We start from the raw sequence: 25398 nt of genomic DNA on the forward strand, positions 1-25398 counted from the left end.
GAGGGAGAGGTGGATTGAAGATGGATAGAGGAGAAGATAGGCGGAGAGGAGACAGACAAGTTAAAGGGGCTGGGATGGAGCATGTAGAAGTGAGTATAGGTGGAGAGGTAGGGAGGGGATAGGTCAGTCCGGGGAGGACGGACAGGTCAGGGGGTGGGCTGAGGTTAGTAGGTAGGAAATGGAGGTGCGGCTTGAGGTGGGAGGAGGGGATAGGTGAGAAGAAGAACAGGTTAGGGAGGCGGGGACAGGCTGGGCTGGTTTTGGGATGCAGTGGGGGGAGGGGAGATTTTGAAGCTTGTGAAATCCACATTGATACCATTGGGCTGCAGGGTTCCCAAGCGGAATATGAGTTGCTGTTCCTGAAACATTCGAGTGGCATCGTTGTGGCACTGCAGGAGGCCCAGGATGGACATGTCATCTAAAGAATGGGAGGGGGAGTTGAAATGGTTCGCGACTGGGTGGTGCAGTTGTTTATTGCGACCCAAGCGTAGGCGTGCTGCAAAGCGGTCCCTAAGCCTCCGCTTGGTTTCCCCAATGTAGAGGAAGCCACAACGGGTACAGTGGATGCAGTATTACCACGGTGTGTTTCAATGACATAGATTCTATAAACCCACAGTTTAAAAGGGTGAATCAAGCAGACAGTAAGTGCATGTAATTGGCAAATGTGAAACCCATTGTTTCCTGGTCTGGTGCGGTAATATCATAACACCGCTGACTCAGGGCTAGTGAGGATTTACCTAACTGAGGCCAGTGCTATACACCACATGCTATTCAGTGTCTAAATTGCTAATAAATAAGTGACATTCTCATCTCCAAATAATCCAGGAATATTCTGATTCTGAGGATGTGAGTCACCAGAAGTAATCAGCTTTGAAGTACATTGCAACCAGACCGTAGCCAAGGTTCCACAAGTTATTATGATTCTATCTTAAATTAATTTATGTTTTAAAAGGGGCCAATTTAATGCTTCCTTGAAATAACAGAAGAATGAATTTATTAGTTACTAGACATGAGAAAGAATGATAACACAACACATATGGATGTAGAGAGAGATAATGGGAACTGCAGATGCTGGAGATTCCAAGATAATAAAATGTGAGGCTGGATGAACACAGCAGGCCAAGCAGCATCTCAGGAGCACAAAAGCTGACATTTCGGGCCTAGACCCTCTCTGATGAAGGGTCTAGGCCCGAAACGTCAGCTTTTGTGCTCCTGAGATGCTGCTTGGCCTGCTGTGTTCATCCAGCCTCACATTTTATTATCTTACATATGGATGTAGAGTCAGTCGTGAAGAATAGATCATCATATGTTATGGCAATTGGGTGCTGCAGTAACATTGGTACTGGAAGCTGAACAGTCGATTTTGAGCTTCTTGACGTTGGAGGATGATTTAAACACGTTTGTCTTGGTTCCTTTTGACAGTGGTTAACTGGCAACACTTAGAGTGATAGAGTATTTCCCCTTTCTTTACCTGTGATGCAGGGGTGTTTAATGACTGTTCTCAAAGCTGTGACTCTCACAATCATATTAGTCCCTTTAATAGGACATCCCTGATACATACAGACCAGGTTTGAAGCTCATTTTAACTCTTTGTTCCTGTGTATATTTGAAAAGGGTAAATGCAGACACGTTTCACACCCAGGCTGCTGTCTTTTTTTACTACAGTGTTCTGAGATAGTCACAGGAAACTAAAGTTCAGCTTTTGTTCCATTTCTCCCTTTGAAGTTTCTTTGAACCTGCAGTTGTGACATTCCAGAATTTTTCTGCAGTGACTGGATTTACACCCATGGTCATTTTGGCTGAGATGTGAGGACTTCCTTTCTCAGAGTGTAGTCAGCCTGTGGAATTCCTCATTGCAGAGAGCTGTTGGGGCTAGGTCATTAAGTATGTCCAAGGGTGAGTTAGGTAGATCTTTAATTAGTAATGGAATCTAGAGTTCTAGGGACAAGAAAGTTGAGGATTATCAGATCAGCCATGATCTCATTGAATAGCAGAGTAGACTCAATGATCTGAATGGCCTACTTCTGCTCTTATGTCTCATGGTGCTTCCAAATGAAGAAAGAAAGATTTTCATTTGTATAGCACTACTTACAATAACTGGATGAATCAAAGTGCTTTACAAATAAATGAGCATTTCTGAATTCTAGTCACTGCTTTAATATAGGAAACACAACAATCAAATTGCAACATCAAGTTCCCACAAACAGCAATGTGAAGATGATCAGATGACCTCTTTTTGTGTTTTTAATTGAGGGACAAATGTTAGTGAAAACACAGGCTTAATGACTCTACTATTCCTCAGTATAGTTTCCCAGGTATCTTAAAGTATTCACTGGAGTTGATATTCAGTGAGAAAAGTTTAAACAACTTTTGATTCCATACCTGGTCCAAGTGTTTTGGATTTTCCAATGCCACTCTGAAGATCCTTCTGCCATTCCCAACAACTTACAACTACAAGAACAGATTTCAACTACTACAAATAAAGTTTGATATTCAGCTGAATGTTGGCGCCCTCCAACTTGGAATGAGAAGCCATTTTTCCCATGAAATCCTCATGAGTTATTTTGCGTTAGGAAGTGAAAGTGAGTAGAATAACACCAGTAGCTGGTTTGCAATCTTTCAAAAACAACATCTTGGAAATCTGAAAGGGGAGTAAAAAATTCTTGAGAAATTCAACAGGTCTATTTGCGTCTATAGGGAGAGAAATGCAATTAATGATTTGAGTGCAAAGACTATTATTAGGAACAGTTCCAAAGAGTCACATTAAGGGTCTTCTGTTAACTTTGTTTATCTTTCCACAGAAGCTGTCAGCGCTGCTGAGTTTCTTCAGCATTTTCTGCTTTTATTGCAGGATCTTTTACATTGTCTGACCAATGTAGATGAAAAGATCTGAGAACCAGGAATGGCATCACCACAGAGTTCAATCCTTTGCTTACATGCCCACACTGACACAAATCAACCTGGAGATCAGTGATCAGTGGCGCTCTGCAGGGATCTGTTCTGGGACCTCTGCTCTTTGTGGTCTTTATAAATGGTTTGGATGAGGAAGTGGAAGGGTGGGCTAGTAAGCTTGCTGATGACATGAAATTTGGTGGAGTTGTGGACAGTGTGGACGGCTTTTGTAGGTTGCAACGAGACATTGACAGGATGCAGAGCTGGGCAAAGAAGTGGCAGATGGAATTCAACCCAGACGTATGAAGTGATTCATTTTGGAAGGTTGAATTTGAGTGCAGAATACAGGGCTAACGGCTGGATTCTCGGCAGTGTGGAGGAACAGAGGGATCTTGGGGTCCACATCCAAAGCTGTGAGATTGTGCTGCAGTTCTATAAAACCCTGGTTAGATCACACTTGGAATATTGTGTTCAATTCTGGTCACCTCATTATAGGAAAGATGTGGAAGCTTTAGAGAGGGTGCACAGGAGATTTATTAGGATGCTGCTTGGACTGGAGGGCAGGTCTTAGGATGAAAGGTTGAAGGAACTAGGGCTTTTTTCATTGGAGCGAAGAGGGATGAGAGATGACTTTATAGAGGTTTACAAGATGATGAGAGGCATAGATCGGGTGGATAGAGAATTTTCCCAGGGCATAAATGACTATTACGAGGGGCAATAATTTTAAGGTGATTGGAGGAAGGTATAGGGGAGATGTCAGAGGTAGGTTCTTCACACAGAGAGTGGTGGGTGTGTGGAATGTGCTGCCGGCAGTGGTAGTGGAGTCAGATACTAAAGAGACTTTTAAGCGACTATTGGGTAGGCACCTGGAAGATAGTAAAACGTTGGATACGCAGGGTAGATTGATCTTAGTAGGATAATAGGTCGGCACAACATCGTGGGCCGAAGCGCCTATACTGTTCTATGTTCTAACCACTAGGACTGAGCTCAGGACTGTTAAAATTGAGTGTTTGTGAGTGTGTGCTAGGTTATCAATATCTTGTGTCTACAGTTTTAGTTTGAGATTTACTTTTGAAGGATGATCAGACATAAGGAAACAGAACAATATGTCTGTTTTGGTTTGAATTTTGAGGTATGGGATGTGAGGGGGAACATAACAGCTCCCTTTTTATTAATGTCTGTGTTGACAGACAATCAACCACTTGGAAATGAAAGGAGGGCACAATCCAAGAGTCAGAACAGATGAAAACCAGGAAGAATGTGAATGAAAAACTAACTAAGCTTAACTGAGTAGAAAACGTTCATCATGCTGAGTCATGAATTATACTGCAGTGTTTCCAAGCCCTGCAGCACTGTATTTGTCATGTAAATAAAGCCAATTATTTGGGTAAGTTGAAGCTGCCTCTGTATAAGAGTCTGAAAGACGTCTGAAAGGGTTAATGTGACTGTTAATGAGCACAATGATATCAGAAATCACACAAGAATAGACCTGGTAAGGACGTGTAGGGAATCGGATGTATTGCTGAGATATTGTATATTGTGTACAAGTACTATATAAACTAGTTTCAAAAACAGACTGAAGACTGTGTCAACCCTAATAGTGCGACCATTAGGATGAACAGCCTCTTTACCAAACTTTAAAACACCCAGTTGTTCTGCCTGTGCAATAAAGGGATTGATTTAACAACAATTCTGCTCTTTCCTGCTGTAGTAATAATTTGTTGGATAAATGTTTTTTGTGAATCAGACTTTTATCACTTCCAGGCACTAAGAGAAAGATGGCATGGTGAAGGAAAGGATCGCACACTCCTCACCAGACCTGCTGGATTTTTATTCCATTCATTTCATGGAGCATAGAACAGTTTAGCTCAGTACAGGCCCTTAGGCCCATGATGTTGTGCCAACCTATTATCCTACCCTAAGATCAAACTACCCTACACACCCTACATTTTACTATCATCCATGGGCCTATCCAAGAGTCGGTCAAATGTCTCTAAAGTATCTGACTCTACTATGCCCCATGCCGGCAGCACATTCCACACACCCACCACTCTCTGTGTAAAGAACCTATCTCTGACATCTCCCCTGTACTTTCCTCCAAACACTTTAAAATTATGCCTAAGAAGCTCAATGGAAGGAAAATCTGGGTTTTCAGTTTCTTGAATTTAAACTTATCTCATTTGAAACTTGAAGACCATAGTAGGGATGGAAAAGAAGGTAACAAGGTGAGATTAACTTCAATTGAAGAGTTGGGACTGCAGCACAGGCTCGATACATTCTACCCTAACTTCATGTTACTATGGTTATGGCTCCACTGTGAACCTCAATAGGCAACTTGAAACATGCAATTAACTACATCAAAGAACTGGCCATTTTTAAAAACTCAATAGCTTAACAGCTAAACAATCACATACATACAAAGATAATTAAAATATATGAGAATTACAGATGCCTTTCTACATTGCTGCTTAATACCTCATGCAGAGCTTTAACTGTTAGCTTCTGCTAACTGATGCTTGACTAACAAGTTAGATGAATAGTTAACAAAAATCATTCCTGCTTAACCTGTCATATGAAGGCAGTCATTTCTAGATGCAACGAAATAACTTATAATTAAGACATAATGAATGAAATGCCCTATAAACTGAAATGTACATAAAAATCATGTGATTCAATCAATATATTTGAACACAAGAGATCAGCCCTTAAAGTCATGGTAAGTAGATTATGTAAAGTGAAATTCCACCATATTCTATTATGTGTCCGACCAGTTGCTGGTGGGTGATAAGTAGAGAAGGCAGCTAATGTTCAGGAGATGGACCCAGCCACAAGGTAAATGCAAATAAGTAATATACATTTTGAATGCTGATTATTTAATGAGTCAAGAGTGCAGAATTTGAAACGAGGTACAGGTCCTTCTGAGATAGTTTGCTTAAAGGCTTTTCTGAAAATTAGAAAGACCAAAATGTTTTTAAATTTGTAGTGGTACCATCATGTGTGTCACATATTGCTCGGTTATTGCTCAATTATTCACCAGTGAGGAATTTTTGAGTGATTCAATGATAGTTTGAGGTGAAGAAGGGAATGAAGAGATTTCTGTAGGGTACAAAAACTGACAGGAATCAATGGGACCATATAGTGCATCTGGTATTGTAAATTGATGCAAAATGGTTGAAAAACAAATACGTGGCAGAATTTAAACCACCAAAGAAAAGCTCTGCTACATCCAGTTTTAATCCGACAGTTCTAATTATGGTATAACAATAAATTTGAGAAAGGACACAAAATCCGTGCAAAGTTGTTTACATCTTCAGTAAAAGTTGTTGATATCAAAGAAATAACTTCTTTTTGTGGACATAATCGTGAGTTATTTTGACATTACTAAGAGCCTTTCAGAGAAATGGAAAATAGAAAGGTTTTTAAATTGCATTTTTGCATTGAGTCTATCAATTAGTTTCTACTAGGTGTATTCTTAATCTCAGTCCTCATTGCAAAAAAAATGGCATTTCCTATGGTCTATCAGATGAAAACAATGTTGAAAAGCTCTTAGGTGTTAAAGAATTTTAGAAACTTTTCAATTCTGCCAGGTCTGAAATTTAAAAAACTGTCTTTTTCTTACACCTTTCATAATCGGAGAACACTCCAAAGTACTTCACAACAAATGAAATAGTTTTGAAGAGTAGTTACAGTTGTACTATTTATAAGACTTTTAAAACATCTAATCTGTTTGGATATATATATAACCCACTTCCATAGCAAGTGGAACTTTGAACTCAGACATTCTGGCCCAGAATCGGAGTTACTGCCCCAGAAGCCCCCTTATACAGGTTATACATTGGCTAGGTACACTTGTACTACTTTTCGTCCTCTTCTCTGAAGTAAATCTTATATCTTATTGAAATCAGATTAGGAGTACAAACAATGCATTCCACTCCTTGTGTCAATTCTCTTTCTCTTCTGTTGGTGTTTTCCCCTGGTTGCTATTTCGTCCAAAGTTCCTTATTTATGCAAAATTTAAAGAAATGCTTTCCTCCCATAAGGGCAAATCCTAATCTGCAATGGGAGCACCACAGTTAAACTGAATGTCCATAAATATATGGAGAAGTGTTTATTAGTCAAAAATACATATAAATATTTTTGGATTGGTGCTCAATTAGTTTGGCCCATGGTCACTGCCTTCTGTACACACTCTTGTGTCATCATTGTTAACAAATGGCCCTGAATGTGGATTGCGTTGGTAGTAGAAGTAAATTGGTTCTTCATGGCGTGAGGGCTGGAAGCTGATAAATAGATACCACTCTGGCATTATCTGAACTAATCATGTCCCGATAGAATAGTACCATTTCAGACATTTATTTAGGAGTCAGGCATTTATTTAAGAGCGTTACTTCATGCTCATTGAAGATTGTTCTATTTTAACTAAATGGCGCTGGAAAAGTGGCAGCAACTCGAAACTCAAAACCACTGTCCATTACGCTTCCTCATTTGTTTAGCCTCATACCTGATAAGCTGTACATGTTTGTTCCATCTCTGTTTCCTTTCTGCATGAAGACTTGGTCAAAACTGAACCATGTAACTTCTAAGCTCCAAATCCTAAGAACATAAAGATGTTCAATGTATTCAGTTGTTGATTAATGTTAAATGCTTTTAATCACACAACATATGCACCATAAATTATCAAGTAGGCAACTCTAAATAAGGGTAATGTTGATTTTACTTGATAGTTTAATCTTGGCCTCATTTATTTTGCTATCCATTATACAGCTCTGCCAATGTTCATATCATCATGCAAAATTGACTAGATATTCTGATTGGTTTGAACAATGGTCAGTTGCCTCTGGGCTGTTCTTGCTGACCACTTATTTTACAATTCTAAAGTTGCTATAAATGTTTAAAATGTATCTTCGATAAATTAAACAACATCAAATAAAAAAGGAAAGTAAATGAGGAGGAATTTCTTTTTTGAAGGGATTGTTAATCTTGGGAATTCTCTTCCCTAGTGATCAGAGGAGGGTGGCTCATTGAACATATTCAAGGCTAAGTTGGATTTTTGATTGAGAAGGAAGTCCGGGATTGAGAGTGGGGCTGGAACAGGATAGAAAATGGAGTAAAGGTAACAAGCCAATCGGCTATGATCTTGTTGAATGATGGCATAGGTTCAAGGGGCCCAATGGCCTGCTCCTGTTCCTTATGTTCATACGTTATTATTCACAACATGAAGAACACAACCTGGTAATGTGAAGTATAAATACTCCCATGGGACTTGCAGTATAAGTTGGTATTTGGAATTCAATCAGTCTTCACATTTAATGGGAATAAAGGATAAAAGGGCAACTCAACGGCAACTTCAATGCTTCTGACTGATACATATTCCCTTCACTTACATCAGATCTGTAGCTGAAAAGATGGCTCATATGAAGATCCGGTTTAATAAGGTAAGAAGCTGTGTACCTGTAAAAATCTTGTATCAGTGCCTATATTATCAGTTAGTGGGGGGCCACAAATGGAAAATGATCATGCTTCAGAAATTCACTGTAAAGCAGGTAAGGCAGTTGACATTCACAAGCTCAATAAAGGGTTAGGATTTGTTGTCATCTTGTTCTTAACAGATGATCAAAAGCGTTGAGTGAACAAAATCTGATTCATTTTGTGAATTCAAAACAGCTTTTGCTTCAAACGAAGAAAATGAATGGTGTTCTCAAAGAACTTCAGAAAGGAAGAATAAAGATCATTGCTCATTTCAGAGACAAGGAGTACAGCAAAATCTTCCTGGATTATAACACTCTGAAGGTACAGGCTGGCTGCTGCTGTATGATGCACCAGTCTTAGTTTTAACAGTAATTGATTTCCATAAACATACTTCCTCTCTTATCTTAGCTAAGGTCATCATACACATTAGTTGATGTTCCATGATAATGATTCATTAAAATAATATGACACTCAATGTTCCGTCGAGAGACTCATAGAGATGTTCAGCATTGAAACAGTCCATTCTGTCCAAATTGTCCACACCGACCAGATATCCTTGATTAATCTAGTCCCATTTTCCAGCATTTGGGCCATATCCCTCTAACCCCTTCCTATTCATATACCCATCCGAATGTCTTCTGAATGTTGTAATTGTTCCAGCCTCCGTCACTACCTCTGGCAGCTCATTCCATACACACACTGCACTTTGTGTGAAAAAGTTGCCTCTTAGGCCCCTTTTAAATCTTTCCCCTTTAACCTTGAACCTATGCCCTCTAGCTTTAGATTCCCCCACCCTGGGTAAAAGACCTCGTCTGTTTACACTATCCGTGCCCCTCCTGCTTTTATAAACCTCTATAAGATCATCTCTCAGCCTCTGATGCTCCGGGGAAAATAGCCTTAGCCTATTCAGCCCCGCCCTGTAGCTCAAAGTAGGTGAACATCTATTTTTGTTTGAATGCATTCTTTGACTATCTTGGAGTCAGTACCATTTCTGGTGACTATATGAGCAATAACCAGATGTAGAAGATGATGAAAATCCTTTCAGATAATTGCTTAGGAATAGGACAGAATTTTATGGCCAATCTGCAGGGAGGAACTTGCAGGTTGGAGCATAGAATTCCCTGGGTGGCCTTCCCAACACCCTCCTACCCACTTCTCAGTTTTACAGAGGTGAGCGATGTCAGATGTCAATGATATTGAAAAACTCGTGACAGAAAAGTTCTCCAGTAACACATTAAAATAAAACTATTATCCATGAAAAGTGCAAATTTATTTTTAAACATTAATATAAATTTTAGCCATTACCTAATCGTCTATTGCTTTTATCAGCCATTAGAGGGCACCATTGCTGCTGGTTGGAGTAGCCAGTGCAGAAGACCTTAAAAGTTTGATCACTATTTTAAGGTTTCTTATTGTCAGAAATAGACTAGATTTGATTCATTCTCAATGATTCATTGCCTATTTTAAAAGGATCACAAGATAGTAATGAAATGTGCCTGCAACTGGAAACAAGGTCATACTTCTTTTTTGCGCTCAGGATGTCTATGACTGGCTGTTCGAAGAAATCTGTGAAACTGGACATTTTCCAAACAACTTTCTGCTCAAACATGGCTCAAAAGAGTTTCCTCTTAAAGGTAACATAATGTGATCATAGTAAGTAAAACTGAAGCTGCTAATTAAATAAATTTGTGAAGTACTCCTGAAATTGTGCTGCAATTTAGCCTTTAATCCAGAAAGAATTCCTATCAGAACTTACCAAGGTGAAAGCATATTTGACAAGGTGATGTGCGTTTACTTCTGTTTTCTTGCAAGGTTGCTTTGGCCTGGTTGATCCAGATGATGTTCAGTTCAGATTTCATATCCCTCAGTGCATACCTTTTGAAATTGGTTATCTGTCCCTCATGAACACCCATAGCATATTTTTAATTATCTGAGTCATTTGATTCAGAGTCAGGTTCCCTTTTCTCTGGTTCCTGAATGTTATCCCTATTTGGTAAAAAGAAAGTCAAAAACTAACCCAAATTCTGGGAAATGACAAAGTTTTAGCTTAACATTTTGCTAAGAACAAGCACAGTCAAATCACTCAGTTGAGCCTAACAGATTACAACTCCTCTGTAATATAACATCTCATCAACCTTCAGGATGTTTAATTATACTTGTCCATTTATTAATAATAGCTTGAACACTCAAACAGATTTGCGAATGCAGAAAAATTACCTAAAGGAAGGGTTGAACATCAGCATAATAAATGACTGACAGATGATTGACACTAGAAATTGCCATTTTTCACCATTCGGTTTTTCCTGTGATGACATTTTCTGGGGGTTATTGTGGGTAGACTTTAATTGTGATGGATGCATCATAATGGCAGCTAAAATAATTGAAAAATTGGTCAGACATAAGATTAAATGTCATTCCTTTCAAAAAAGCTGTCTGTGCAACTGTTAAAAATGTGTCATCTAAATTATCATTTTATTTCTTTGTAAATAAAGAAAACATCTGGAACATTAAGCCTCTCTATATTCAGAGTGCATTTTATTTACTGATACTATACTGCAGGAACAGATTGAACAGACGCACGTGGATTCCTTATTGTATGCAGATTTCTCTTTACAGTTGCAGTTATACATCTGCTGAATTCATGCTCTCTTTGACAGCAGTACCATATGGAATTGGATAGCCAGGAGCAAAATCTCTTAACATATAAATGGAAAATTTTAAAATATATTCTGTTTTTTTTCTTTTTTATGGCTCATTGGTAAAGGAAAATTTGAAACCAGGAAGGTCTTCAATTTTAATATTCCAGATAGGGCCAGCTGCTGCGTTGATGAGAGGCTGCATACATCATTCAGTGAGGTATATTAAAGTGCTGTTTGTACTGCAATTATTTGCCTTAATGTGAAATAATAGATATAGATATTTCCCTCAATTTTCACTAGCTGTTATCAGATCACAAAATGGGAGATAGCAAAATTAGCAGTTTGTTCCTGATGTCTCTATATTTAAGATATAACGTTGTCACATGTCAGCTCAGAGATTTTCTGCAGGGATGGAATTACCCAGCTTCCTTTGTTCTCCCTGTGCAATGAGTCTGCATAATGTGTCTTTCTGTGTGACTTCTTTAGCAAACACCAAGGACATCCCAGTTGGAGACATTGCCAGTCCATTAGAAGTGCAAGAACAAAAAAGGGTAAAATCATTTCTCTTCTTAAAAAGACTGAGAGAAAATAAAAAAAAGTGTGCTTCCAACTGCGTAAACTTACAGGTCATGCCTATTCAGCACGATGAATGATTATCCAGACACAGTATGTGATAAATCCAGGCTAAAATAATCTAAGCAACTCATAGTTCATTTAAACATTATCGTAAAAGCTCAGCAGGTCTGACAGCATTTGCGGAGAGAAATCAAAGTTAACATTTCGGGTCGAGTGACCCTTCTTCAAAACTCAGGTCACTTGACCCAAAACATTAACTCTGATTTCTCTCTACAGATAGTGCCAAACCTGCTGAGATTATCCAGCAATTTATATTTTTGTTTCTGATTGACAGCATCTGTAGTACTTTCAGTTTTTATTTTGTGCATTTAAACATACTGGAACCTCCATAATTCCTTATATTAAAATCACCAGAATGCAAAGCCTTGATTCTTTCATCATTATTAATACTTACCTGTGCTCAGAATGCCACTAGATCTTACGCAATGAGCAAAATTTCATCCTGCCAAATTTTGCCAATCACTGATCAGCTTTTTTCATTACGACAGGTAACGAAAGTCCAAAAACAAATTAAAATTTGACTTATTGGATTCCAATCAGCGTGTGGAATGTTTTCTGTTTGAATACATTCTGTGGGAGTTTGGATCTGTTTTCACTCTGGGACAATCAAACATTTACATGCCATGTTTTGCAGCTTTCTCTTATCATTGGAAGGTGGTTGTTCTTTATTGTTCTCCGCCCACGGAAGCTAACTTGATATGTTAAAGAGAGGTGCATTGTTATGATCACGTTGATGGAATTGCAGGACAAGTTGGTTCCCAGACTGAAACTTGGTTTGGTAGATCATTTTTTAAAAAAATTCGTGCAGTATTTTTTCATTGAAACATGCACACATTGCTGAAATTTTGTTTAAACTAAAACAATATTTTATTACACATTGGGAGATAGCAAAATTAGCAGTTTATTCCTGATGTTTATTACACAAAGAAATGAAAATGAAGTACAACAAACTAAACTATTTGCATATACCATAATTTAAAAATTTTTGAAACATATTGCAGGACAAAATCTCTTGTCACTTTACAGTACTCAAATACCTGAGAGAGCGAGAGCTCCCTTTTCTATCATGTCTATATGTTTAACTTAGATATTTTCAAATTCTCAGTCTTGAGAACTTGATAATTTTTTATTTGACTATTCACATAACTGAGCTTAAGCTTAAAAGTAATGTCTTCAGAGTTCTAAATCAAACACTTTGTTGGTCTGGAATTTTCAAAGTAAATCTCTTATACGGAGGTAATCTATTTCCTAACTGTTCTGAACTTACCCCTTTTCCCAGGAGAAACTGCTCTTTATGTCTGTCTCCAGCTGGGTGATCCGTGAACTGCCCAAAGACTTTTCCAATTTCTAGTCTTCTCAGCGAAACAACCAATTCTTGATTCTTAAAGTTAAAACAAACAAATGCATTTCAATGTTTGCTTCCTCCAACCATAAAACACTCAGTACAAATAAATTCCCATTATCACTTGCAGTAGGGCCTCAGTCAGCTGCTTTCTAAAACATCACCGGCACCTCCACATCACACTAGTTGCAAGATCACGGCTGTCAAAACACTGACAAGTTAATTGTTAAGCTCCTCCCTTCATTGCATATAGGCAAAAATGCACATTCCATTTGTTTAAAATCCAAACTGTGAAATATGTCTACATCGCACAGCTTACATCCTGGAATCTACAGACTTGAATTTCTGCAATTTGCATTTATACTGTTAATACCTGTTGAGAATTTACCAATTAAAAAAAAATCTGCAATAGGAATTTCCAACCATATATACCGAAGTTCTCTAACATTTCAATGTGGAAAGACCATTTTTATTTTGTTTTGTTTTGGAATGAGGGATAAAAGAAGGTGAAAAGACACTGCTTTAAACTAAGGAAATTGTAAGGAAGTGTTTTCAGTTTTACAAACAAGTTGCAAGAACGCATTGTGGGTTGTCTCTACAGTGTTACTTTCTTCAAGCAATGAAGGAGCATTCCAGATGGAATAAAACCATCTATGTGTGTTTATGGTAGCTTTTCCAAAAGACATTTTGTTTGGCCTCTCAATCAGCACTAGTTGTTTTGGGGTTAGGAGGACCCCCGTAATAACGACCATGAGGTTGTAGACATACTCGCCAAGCCAGTGGGTTTGGTATCAAACATCTCGTCACCCTGCTAAGTAACATTGTCAGGGCGCCTCCGGTGATGCTTCAGTGTCTGTCCCACCTGTTATTTATATGCCTCAGGTTGCTGGGGTGGTTAGTACTACTTCTGGTTTTGTTTCTCACTGGGTTTGTACACAGCGTCTAATTCAATGTAATAAAGTGTGAAGCTGGATGAACACAGCAGGCCAAGCAGCATCTCAGGAGCACAAAAGCTGGTGTTTCGGGCCTAGACCCTTCATCAGAGGGTCACTCTGATGAAGAGTCTAGGCCCGAAACGCCAGCTTTTGTGCTCCTGAGATGCTGCTTGGCCTGCTGTATTCATCCAGCTTCACACTTTATTATCTTGGATTCTCCAGCATCTGCAGTTCCCATTATGTCTAATTCAATGTGTTTGTTGATGGAGTTCCGGTTGGAATACCAGGCCTCCAGGAATCCCCTGGCTTATCTCTGTTTGGCTTCTGCGATTATCGATGTGTTGCTCCAGTTGAATTTGTGCCCCTTGTTGTCCGTGTATAGTGAGACAAATGAGAATCGGTCATTCCTCAGCAGCTGGTTACAGCCTTGTGCATGAACACTGCCACAGGAAAATCCAGACTGTGAAAAGAATATGTCCATTTCTCTCCCTCATTTGCTTCTCTGGGGAGAAATAAAAGAAAATGCCTGATAGCTAGCTGCTCTTCCTCATCCTTCTTTGCAAGATTTTCTCTCTGTAAGTCATGTGTTGAAGGGAGAAGGGGAAAAGAAACACCTTCAGAAGCACTCAAAGGGAAATTTCTTAACCAGTGAATGAAAGACTGAGAATTAGCGTACTCATACGTCATCCCCAGACAGTTGGTAAGAAAAAATTGAAAGGATCTGAAAGAAAACAATTCAGTAATGTTGATGATCCAGATTGGTGCCAGAACTGTGCTTCTCTGACTTCTTTCTCTACCCAACCCTCAATAGTTGTGTCTCGTCTTGTCTGTGTTTGTCTGTATGTGTATGGGAGCTTTAAGAAGGTAGAGTTTAAGTTATAAATTTGTAGGGGAGCAGTTCAAATTGAGTACTTTTGCCATGAGCCAAAAACAATTTATTTGCAACAAGTAATTATTTATTTGTTAGAGGAAAATATTGGGTATGCATTTCTCATCTCAATTGGACAGTTAGGTAGAATTGAATGATCTGGAGGTTTTATCAAAGTTTCACATCTGTGATGACTTTGCGAATAGTGGGGCTTGATTTCCAGTCTGCTGCTTCAGTGAATAATGACAAATGGAGCTGGCTGGTTTTCATCTGTAACCTACAAGATCTCAACTTTGGTGTAACACAAGTACTTACAAAAATGGGCTTGTATTATTTAATCTTTAATAGTTTGAGATTTAAATTCAAATCTGTACTCTAAAAGTTCATCCCCTACCTCCTAAATATCTAATTTTAATGAAAATTTTCCATGAATTAAGCATGGGGCTATCGGTTTAGATAAATTAACATGGTTAAAAGCTGTGATCTTGTTTTGTTACTAGCTGTCATTTAGAATGAAATTGAAAGTTGCAAAGAGGCAACAATTACCCCAGGTAATAAGCAGGTGTAGTGTTCACTTCTGCCTTTAGAGTATCATAAATCACCAGCAAATGAAATACTGCCATGTGTAGTAATATAAAAAATGATTTTGGGGCCGCATCTTACTTTCTTTGGCTAAAAGCAGGTTGTGTCATGCTTTTTGAAGACATTTTCACTGTGAGCCGAGTATGATTTCTCAATGTGTCTCACTAACAATGGATGCTGTTCCTACAGCATCCCTCACGTCTGATTCCATCGCTGTCTTACCATAGGCTATCCTGGGACAACTCACCATTCAGGAGGTATCTGCTGGACAATCAGCGTCCCCAGTGCCTGTGCCATGCTCAAAAGATCATTGTGCACGCGGACGAGCACTAGCATTCCGAAGCTTCCCTGCTTGGTAATGGATGGACTTGGAACAAGGCAGAGAAGGAGAAGCTGTTCTCAGCATTTCCCGAATGGATCTAGATGTCCTAGTGTAAAGGAGAGGCATTGTCTTTCCAGAGGATAAGCAAATGTGTCTGCACTGACAGACACTAGCAGCCTGGTCCAAAGTTACCATCCAGGGCAGTGCTGTCACAACAGTGCGGGGGAACATCTAACTGTGCAATTCAAGTGTCAATGGCCTTCTCCACTCACCAGGGTAAGAGCCACACACCTCTCCCTGCTACCTCAACTTTTCTTTGTTATTGCACACACTCCCACCAAAGCCCATGCTCTTCCACGCTCACTCTTTCTTGTAAACTCCAATCCTAAGCTCCCATACCACTAATCCTCTGTGGTGTCTGCTCATGAGCTCAGCACCCTTCACCACCACTGCACCAGCACTAATAGCTGTGCCAGCCACTAATATCACATTCAATCCCTCACTTTCTCTCAATAGAGGAAAAGAGAGCCCACAGTAAAGCAGGAAGGTGCTGGATAACCTGTAGGAGGAGAGAATCTTGGTCCTAGCAGGAGAACTGTTCTGGTGGTGATGCTAGGACATCTATCTCCTGCTAACTGAGTGAGTACCACTCTTCATTCCACTGCAATTCTTGCACTAACCCAGCTATCGGTAGCGTCCTTTGCAGCTGCTTCAGACCAGTGGCTGTGACACCTCTCTCTCTCATAGGGATTATCAGGATGTCCATCACCCCTGCAGAGAAATGGCCAGCTCCACTAGCCAACCTCAGAGAATGAGAGTACTAAGGTCTCTGAGGAAGCATTGGGAAGGCTGCCTCCTGTATCCCTCACCAGCTCTGACACTGACACCTAGCCTGAGAAAGTTTGGGAGCACTAGCTGGTGAGCACCTCACTGAGACACCTCTGCAGCTGTCTGTGGAAGAATAACCCCAGGTCTCCATTGGTCAGGGGATTTCTGGAGACCAGGCACCGCCTCAGCCCCAGGCAGGAGAGGACTGTGGTGCCAGCAATCCGGGAACTTTGTCCACATGCACAGGGAGGAACAGGAGCAGCAGACAATGACGTGGGAGGCAACGGCTCTCACTGTACGGAGGCTGCAGCAATGTAGCTACACTATGGGGAACCAGATGTCTCAAACATCCGAGTGTCTGGACAGGTTGGTGGTTGGTATCAACACTCTCAGCACTCTCAGTGTCTTCTGGAGGGGCACACACATGTAAACTTCATCGCCCCAGCTATTGGTCCTCAGGACCGAAAGGCATGGCAACAAAAACTCAGGGAACCTGGCATGCAATTCAAGTGCCTTTTCCTCAGAAGGATATATAATGGTGCAAGGAAGCTGGAGAAAGGACCACACAAAGGACCCTCAGAGGTCTCCTCTTGGCCAAGCCCTCCACCTCCACCCTACCTGCTCTTGTCCAATCCTCAAAATTGAGGAGGACCATGTGCCTTTGCAAGAAGACCCTCAGTTGGCCTTGCCTGTCACAAATGCCCCTGGCTTTCCTGATCAAACCTCCCAGGCCAACAGGCTCCAGTGCAGAGCAAGCTCCCTGCAGCCCAGCTGTGGAACCTGGGACTACATGAAGACCTGGTCGGAGGCTCAGAAAGAAAATAATGTTTCCAGCACGTTTTGGTGAAAGAGTGACATTGCATTGTATGTGAACTAATACATTTGTAAAAAAAAAATTCTTAATTTTGTGTTACATCTTTGCTTGTTTCTGTCACCATGTAGCCCAAAATATACCATATGCAAGCATAATACCTGACATCATGTCCTTACAGGACAGAGCATGGATCAGTGCCTGTGATCAGAGCCTGCTGCAGAATGTGGAAACAAGAACAATGCATACAATGGGTTCTGCTGACAACTTTGCCCCTCATCCAAAAACATCTGTATTGTTTTCCCAACCTCTCTGTCCAAAACTGTTGATATGAATGAGGTGGCCTATTGATGTCTGGGGCAGGGAGGTGGATAGCAAACAGCTAATGACTAAGATCAACAGAGTTCAGGAACACTACAAGTCAGTGTCCGATATAGTGTATTGGTTTGTGTGGAATGTTGTTGCCCTCTAAAGAGACTCACACCAGGTCTTCCCTCACACGTCTTTAATGTGTATTTAACACGGAGATAGATAGGTTTTCGATGAGTAAAGGGATCAAGAATTATGGGGAGAAGGCTGGAGAGTGGGTTTGAGAAACATATCAGTCTTGATGTGCTGAATGGCGTAATTCTGCTCCTAAATCTGTCACGTTTGCAATGTGGTTCTCATACTGGATAAATGATCCTAAGGCCTGGGTGAGTGATTTGTAGACTTGGAGGCATGAATTTTCACCATAACGAACGCCAATCTGAATTCAGTTAATTCAATAAGCTTGAAGTAAAAAGTAATCGTCAGCAATAATGACTACAAAACTGTCAAAGTAGCCAAAAAAACTATATGATTCACTGCTGCTCTTCAGTAAAGCTAATCTGCTGTCCTTTCCCTGTCTGACTTGTGTGACTCCAGACCCAGAGCCATATGGTTGACTTGAAACAACCCTTGCCTAGTAAGTTGCTTAGTTGTATTCAATACAGTGGCTCACCACTGCCTTCTCAATGGGAGACAAGTAAGGTCAATAGATAACCTTGCATCATGCCACACAAATTAATTTTTGAAAATATAGAAGTGAATATGGTCAAAAATAAGCAATCTTAAGAATCTAGAATTCTGAAACATAAATCTTTGCAGCATAAAGAAGTCACTATTGTCCTGTTTAGATTGAAAAGTTGATTGCCTTACAAAGTCCCAGGGTTAAGCTTTTGGTTATTAAGCCAAAATACATAATAAATAAAGCTCATTACAATTATGCCTTTTAAAAGATGGCAAGCATTAATAAAAGGAAGCACAGACGTCTGAAGATGCAGTATGTCTTTTACTTTCATTATTAATTAGCCCAGTATTACTCATGCAGATACTTGTGTACAAATAAGTTAATTAAGCTTAGTTGATGATGATCAGAGAAATAATATTAAAGCTGTGATGCTGCAGTAAATCCTTCCACAGCCATTGGAAACAAACTACACGGCAGGACTTACTCAAAAAAAAACCCACAAAGAGTTAAAATTCCAAAATCTCCAACATTGCCCTGTAGAAGCCTGTTGGCACTGAATTGCATTTATGATAATAACTTTAAAGTGGCTTAACCTTTTCAGTAATGATGCCAGCCGCTGCAGATGCTGATGGAATGTAAGTCTTTGAAGGGTTTCATAATATCACTTTCATTTGAATGTATTTGTACTCCAAAAGCTGTTATAAAAAGGATGTTTAGCCTCATTGGCTGATGGCAGTAATTGATATTATGATCACTTGTTGTCGAACTGAGGGCAGCTGACAAACCTGGCCTCTGCTCTCACACTTCAATTATCCTCAAACTATCTTCGTTTGTCAGATGTGGTTTGTGTTCACTACATTCACAAGCTATGCTTCCTAAATTGTTAGCTTATGAAGTAAAATCACTGTCACATCACTAATCACTGATAATTTGTTTTACTGGGATGCTTTACCAAACGATCCAGTAATTAGAGGTTGATAATTGAAAAAAAATCATTTAGTTTATTACTATGAAGCTTCATTGAAAGAATAAAGATATTGGACCAGAATATGCAACTAAAAACATTGTCATATCTGAGTCTGGATGTTGCACTGAGATAGTATTGCTGCCAAAGTGAGACAGGGTGACTTTTCTGCCGAATTCCCCAGACCCCTGTAACCTTGATCCATTTTGCTGGCTAACCTTGGTTATGTGTATTGAGTAAGTGCCTGGCAGTCTTTCCGTTCTGTTGAGAGAACTCACCACTGCAAAACCAGAAATCCTCTGAAAAGTGAGGAGCAATAGTTGGAGAGTAAAAGATTTAAGAACCATTATGTTTCTTGGCTCAGAAGAAGCCCACTTTCATTCCTTAAGGTGATGGAATTTGACTTCTAAATCTATCTTTCTGAAACTGGCATTTATGCTTTCCTTACCTTTACAGACTGTGTATCATAGAATCCCTACAGTGTGGGAGCAGGTCAAAAGCCCAACAAATCCACACCTCCTCTCTGAAGGATATCCCACCCCTGACTCAAACCCCTAGGCCTGTATTTCCCAATGTCTAACCCAAACATCCTTGGACACTATGAGCAATTTAGCATGGCCAGTCCACCTAGCCTGTGCATCTTTGGACTGTGGGAAGAAACCAAAGCATCCAGAGGACACCCACGCAGACACAGGGAGAATGTACAAACTCCACAGAGACAGTCGCCTGAGGGTGGAATTGAACCCAGGTCACTGGCGCTTTGAGGCAGCAGTGCTAATCACTGAGCCACCATGCTGCCCTACCTGTTCTACTCTGTATGTGGGTTGGCTGCCCAGCATTGGGAATCACAGTGCAAGCATCTATTTTCCTTCACTTGGCCTTCAAGCCATCTTTTACATTTGGAAGACAAATTCAAACAGATGGAAAGCTGAAAACCAGACTAGTGTTGCAAGAGAAATATTTAAATTTCAGTTCAGAAGCAGGAATTGATAGAATTATATAGCACAGATGGGACTCATCATGTTCATCAGACCTGCTCCACTTTTGTAAGACTTATGCAATTAATTCCACTCACCTGCTCTTTTCTCTTAGATCTCCAAGTGTTTCCGTTACAAAGAAAGGAAGTCTTACATTTATGCAATCCTTTTGTTTTGACTGCATAATATCTCAAAAGAACCTTACAAGCAATGAAATAGTTTGGAAATGAAATCACTGTCGTACAAATGCAGAAGCCAATTTTGTTAGGGCAAGCTTTGGAAAGCAGAAATGTGAGAATAACCAGATCATGTATTTTGCAATGTTACAAGAACTACACATTTTTTATTTCAAAATCTAAACTGAAAAATTTGGTCTTTATTTGTTGTTTTTATTACACACTCAAAAGGAAAGTAGATCTATGTGGCCAATCATTGGTTATACAAGGTGAAGCAATTTGTGTTTGAGAAACTAAATTTGAAAGTAAATGGTACCAGCTGCTTTATGGTTGGATAGAGACGAAACTACTCAGCAAGAAATTTTGGATTGGTTCTCTGTGTAAGAGTCTCGGAGAACTGAGAGGTGAGACGGCAGTTGACTTAGACCACCAAAATTTTGCAAGCACCTGAGATCAGTCTCTTTTACTCTCTTTATGAGTGGAAAAGAAGTAACACTTAAGGAATCTGTAAAAAGGAAACTTCTAACTCAAGCCAAGACCTGGGCCCAAGTGACTAAATTGAGTACCGACATGGTCAAGAACACTGTGATATCTTCTCCAGAAACAAAACACAAACTGTGAGAAAACCTTTCATTCTATACCTTTCAGTTTGGACTCTTGAGCCACAGACTTTGTTCCTTTTCACCGATATTTTCTATCCACAATAGTCCCGAAAACTATTTGTCTCATCTATCCTGTCCATCATATTTGTGAATGAATGTGCATTTGAATTTAAAGTATCAACAATTTGTTTGCATATTAATACTTAATAATCCATTTGCCACATACTTGAAGATAAGTATGTTAAAATAATTTTTTTTGTTTTTCTGCTCATTAATGAAATGTGATTGAAGTATCATTTATCTTAGATAATGGTCACAGTTAGGCATTAACCATCTGAATGATAGACTTTGTCAGAATTCACATTAATGTGAGAGAGAAAACTGACTAAGGCTACAGCACAGAACTCTCCTTCTCAACCTCACTCCTCACCTGAGGCATGATGACCCTCATGTTCAACCACCACCAGTTGTCTCTCTGAAATGAGAAAGCAGTCCTCTGGCTTAATACATGTTTACCTTGGAGATTATTTTTTTAAAATAAACCTCTGACCTGAATCTAACCCATTGGGATTTGGCTGAGAAAATCAAGCCAACAGCAAAAATGTTGGATTTGATTCCACCCACAATTTTTAAAGATTGCTTGATGCGTATTGGCCCTGCATTAGTGAAGGAAGTCAAGCCCATGTTATTTTGCTTGTTACAATTGGTTAGAGGAGACATTTATTTTCCTGCTCTTTAGGGTTGCTAATGAATCAAAGAGCATTGATCTGCACTTTCTGTCAAACAAAATATTTGACAAGCCTTCATTTATTTTGGAATACCCGATTTGATAGGTAACTTGAAAGAGTTTGTCATTATGCACATTGTGTATGATAGCAATAAGATAAAATGAGACTGATTGAAACACAACCTTTAAAATGATAAGGTTCAGTATATACCATTCTAGTTTTAAATTCCATATAGTTCTAAGAGAGTCTTGCTTTCTTTTTTCTCTTGGGGCACTACCTCAAGGAGGAGACATTAACACTGTTTTACTTGATGCTGCAGATGCACATTAAGGATTTTATTGCACTAAAACATAGAACATATAATGATACAGCACAGGAACAGGCCATTCAGCCCCCAATGTTGTGCTAAATATGACACTAAATTAAACTAATCTCTTCTGCCTGACCTTAATCCAAATCCGTCCATTTCTTGCATTTTCATGTGCCTATGTAAAAGTATCTTAAATGCCCCTATCGTACCTGCCTCCACCATCACCCCTGGCAGCATTTCCAGACACCCATCACACTCTGTTAAAAAAATTGCCCCTCACATTCCCTTTGAACATTCCCCCTCTCACCTTAAATACATTCCCCCTAGTTTTAGATATTTCAACTCTGGGGAAAAGATTCTGACCATCCTCCCTATCTATGCATCACATAATTTTATAGACTTCTATCAAGTCTACCCTCTGCCTCTGCAGCTCCAGAGGAAACAACACAGGTTTTTCTAACATCTCCTTAAAGCTCATACCCTCTAGTCCAGGTAGCATCCTGCTAAACCTCTTCTGTGCTCTCTCCAAAGTGTCCACGTCCTTCCTGTAATGTGGTGACCAGAACTGAATGTAATACTCTGAGTGTAGCCTGACCAAAGTCTTACAAAGCTGCAACATGGCATCCTAACACTTGTGTTCAATTCCCTGACCAATAAAGGCAAGCATATCATATGACTTCTTCACCACCCTATCTACTTGTGTGGCCACTTTCAGGGAGCTACGGACTTGAACCTCAAGATCCCTCTGTCACCAATGCTGTTCATGGTCCTGCCATAAACTGTATACTTTTCTTAACATTTGATTTCCCAAAGTGCAACACCTCATACTACCTGGATTAAACACTATCTGCCATTTCTCTGCCCATTTCTGCAACTGATCTATATCCCACTGTGTCCTTTGACAACCCTCTACACTATCCACAAGTCCACCAGTCTTTGTATTGTCTGCATATTTACTAACCCACCAATCTACATTTTCATCCTTGTTGATTATATATGTCACAAACAGCAGAGATCATGGTACAGATCGCTGAGGAACAGCACTAGTCATGCACCTCCAGCCTGAAAAACACCCTTCCACCACTACCTTCTGCCACCTGTGGGCAAGCCAATTCAAATGGCCAAGCCACCATGGATCCCATCAATCTCGATGAGCCTAGTATGAGGGATCTTGTCAAAAGCCTTACTAAAATCTATGCAGACAACATCCACTGCCCTACCCTCATCAATCACCTTTGTTACCTCCTTGAAAAATTCAATCAAGGCATGACCTGCCCTGCACAAAGCCATGCTAACTGTCCCCAATTAGGCTTCATTTATCCAAATGTATGTAAACCCTAGCAAGTTTTGAGAAGATTTGTAGCTCAGGTTGAGGTTCTGGATGTGAGTTTGCTCGCTGAGCTGGAAGGTTAGTTTTCAGACGTTTCGTCACCATTCTAGGTAACATCAGTGAGCCTCCGACGAAGCGCTCGTGTTATGTCCCGCTTTCTATTTATCTGTTCAGGTTTCCTTGGGTTGGTGATGTCATTTCCTGTTCTTTTTCTCAGAGGATGGTAGATTGGCTCCAAATCAATCAACACATTGATTTGGAGCCAATGTGTTGATTGATTTGGAGCCAATCTACCATCCTCTGAGAAAAAGAACAGGAAATGACATCACCAACCCAAGGAAACCTAAACAGATAAATAGAAAGCGGGACATAACACGAGTGCTTTGTCGGAGGCTCACTGATGATGTTACCTAGAATAGTGATGAAATGTCTGGGAACAAACCGGCAAGCTCAGTGAACTAGCTTACATCTCGAACGCAATAAAGACCCACTCTCTTGTGGACCAAGAGGAGGAGAGTGCTATCTTGGAGGTGAAAGGAGGACGTCGGGTTGGCTGTGCACCCTTGCAACCAGTGGATCTTAATGCTGGCTTCGGCCTAACGCTGGTTCAGGGGAGCAGCCAACCTGCAACGATGGCTGTGGCATGTGCTCGTGCCCCAGGTCAGGGGGTCCGGAACACCATCCGTGTTTCTGTAAAGAAGGCGGATGAAGGTGCACCTGTGGACCGCACCTTCTTCGTGAACAGGGTCCTGTTGGACTGTTGTGGGTTCGCTGCTACGGATATTTACTGCCTGCAGGATTTCCCCGGAGGAGGTTTTTACGACGTGACCTTCAGGAGTTCCAAGCTTTGCCAGCGCTTCCTGGAGGTTTTCAAGGAGAAAGGAGGTGAGGGCCCCCTCTTCGTATTGACCGCTGTCCCACTGTTTGTGATGCCAGAGCAGAGGAGCCGTATGGTGACTGTACACATGTACAACACGCATGTGCCAGCAGTTGATGTCCTGAGCTTCCTCGGAAGGTATGTGAAGGTGGAAGGGGACCTAACCGACATCATGGACCCCTTTGGCATCTGGACGAGTAAGAGGCAGGTCAAGGTGACGCTGAGGATGGGCGCAGACGGGAATGTCGCACACCCACCGTCCAGCTTCGTGATCGGCGGGAGCAGGGGCTACCTGACCTATGCAGGACAACCTAAAGTCTGCCATGCCTGTGGTAGGTCAGGTCACATGGCGGCCGACTGCAAAGCCACCATCTGCAGGGAGGAGGGACACCTTGCAAAGGATTGCCCACGAGAGAGAAGCTGCAACCTTTGCGGGGAAGCGGGCCACTTCTATAGGGCATGCCCGCGGCGGGGTACCACCTACGCCCAGGTCGCCGGCAGGGGAAATGAGGGGCCAGCCCTCCCGGAGGAGAGGAAGGCACCAGGGCCCAGTAAGGACCCCACTAATGTGCAGGAGGGCCAGGCCGTGCAGGAGGGCCCAGCCCTGCAGGATGGGCCCGAGGCCAGCAAAGTACCCCTGCAGGCTCCGATTCCCCCCTGACAACCCGGAGCCAATGGAGGCGGCGACAGGCGACCCAGGGGAGTGGACAACGGTCCGGAAAGCGAGGAGGAAGGTGCATCGACAGGCCCAGGAACTGCAACCATCAGGCGGGAAGAGGCAGCTACAGGGGGGCTATAAGAGCTCCTCTGACGAGGAGGATTCGGAGAGGGCCCACCCGAAGCAGAAGTTAAAGGTTTCGAGGGGAAAGGAAAGCAGCACCCCGCTTCCAGGTGACGGGAGGCGTCCTGAGGCTCCCTCCGACACCCAGTCAAGTGCCGCTGGAGCACCGGAGGGCCCCCTGGAACTCCCAGGTGGGAAGGAGGAAACAGCGCGTCCCCAGCCTGACCCGGAGCCGGACCCTCCTGCCTCCGCACCCCTGACGGGGGGATGCCACCCGGAAGGCAGCACGGGCGGTTTCCTGAGCCCGGAGAGCGTCCAGCACTTAGCCTGGGCAATGG

General features: G+C 41.1%; 1 protein-coding gene across 3 annotated transcripts in view; it reads left to right on the forward strand.

Annotated features, from left to right (window-relative positions):
* Positions 1–5583: 5583 nt before the first annotated feature.
* Positions 5584–25398, forward strand: part of LOC125464714 (uncharacterized) — a 49690-nt gene continuing 29875 nt past the window's right edge. Inside the window, exons 1-5 of one of the 3 annotated variants that reach the window (XM_048557447.2) lie at positions 5584–5608; positions 8282–8327; positions 8557–8682; positions 9899–9995; positions 11487–11551. In XM_048557447.2, the coding sequence (XP_048413404.2) occupies positions 8298–8327; positions 8557–8682; positions 9899–9995; positions 11487–11551 (318 nt within the window). In that variant the 5' untranslated portion in view covers positions 5584–5608; positions 8282–8297. The other 2 variants (XM_048557446.2, XM_048557449.2) reach the window with 2 other exon arrangements.

The sequence above is a fragment of the Stegostoma tigrinum genome, chromosome 27 (assembly GCF_030684315.1).
Source record: "Stegostoma tigrinum isolate sSteTig4 chromosome 27, sSteTig4.hap1, whole genome shotgun sequence".
NCBI classification, from domain to species: domain Eukaryota; kingdom Metazoa; phylum Chordata; class Chondrichthyes; order Orectolobiformes; family Stegostomatidae; genus Stegostoma; species Stegostoma tigrinum.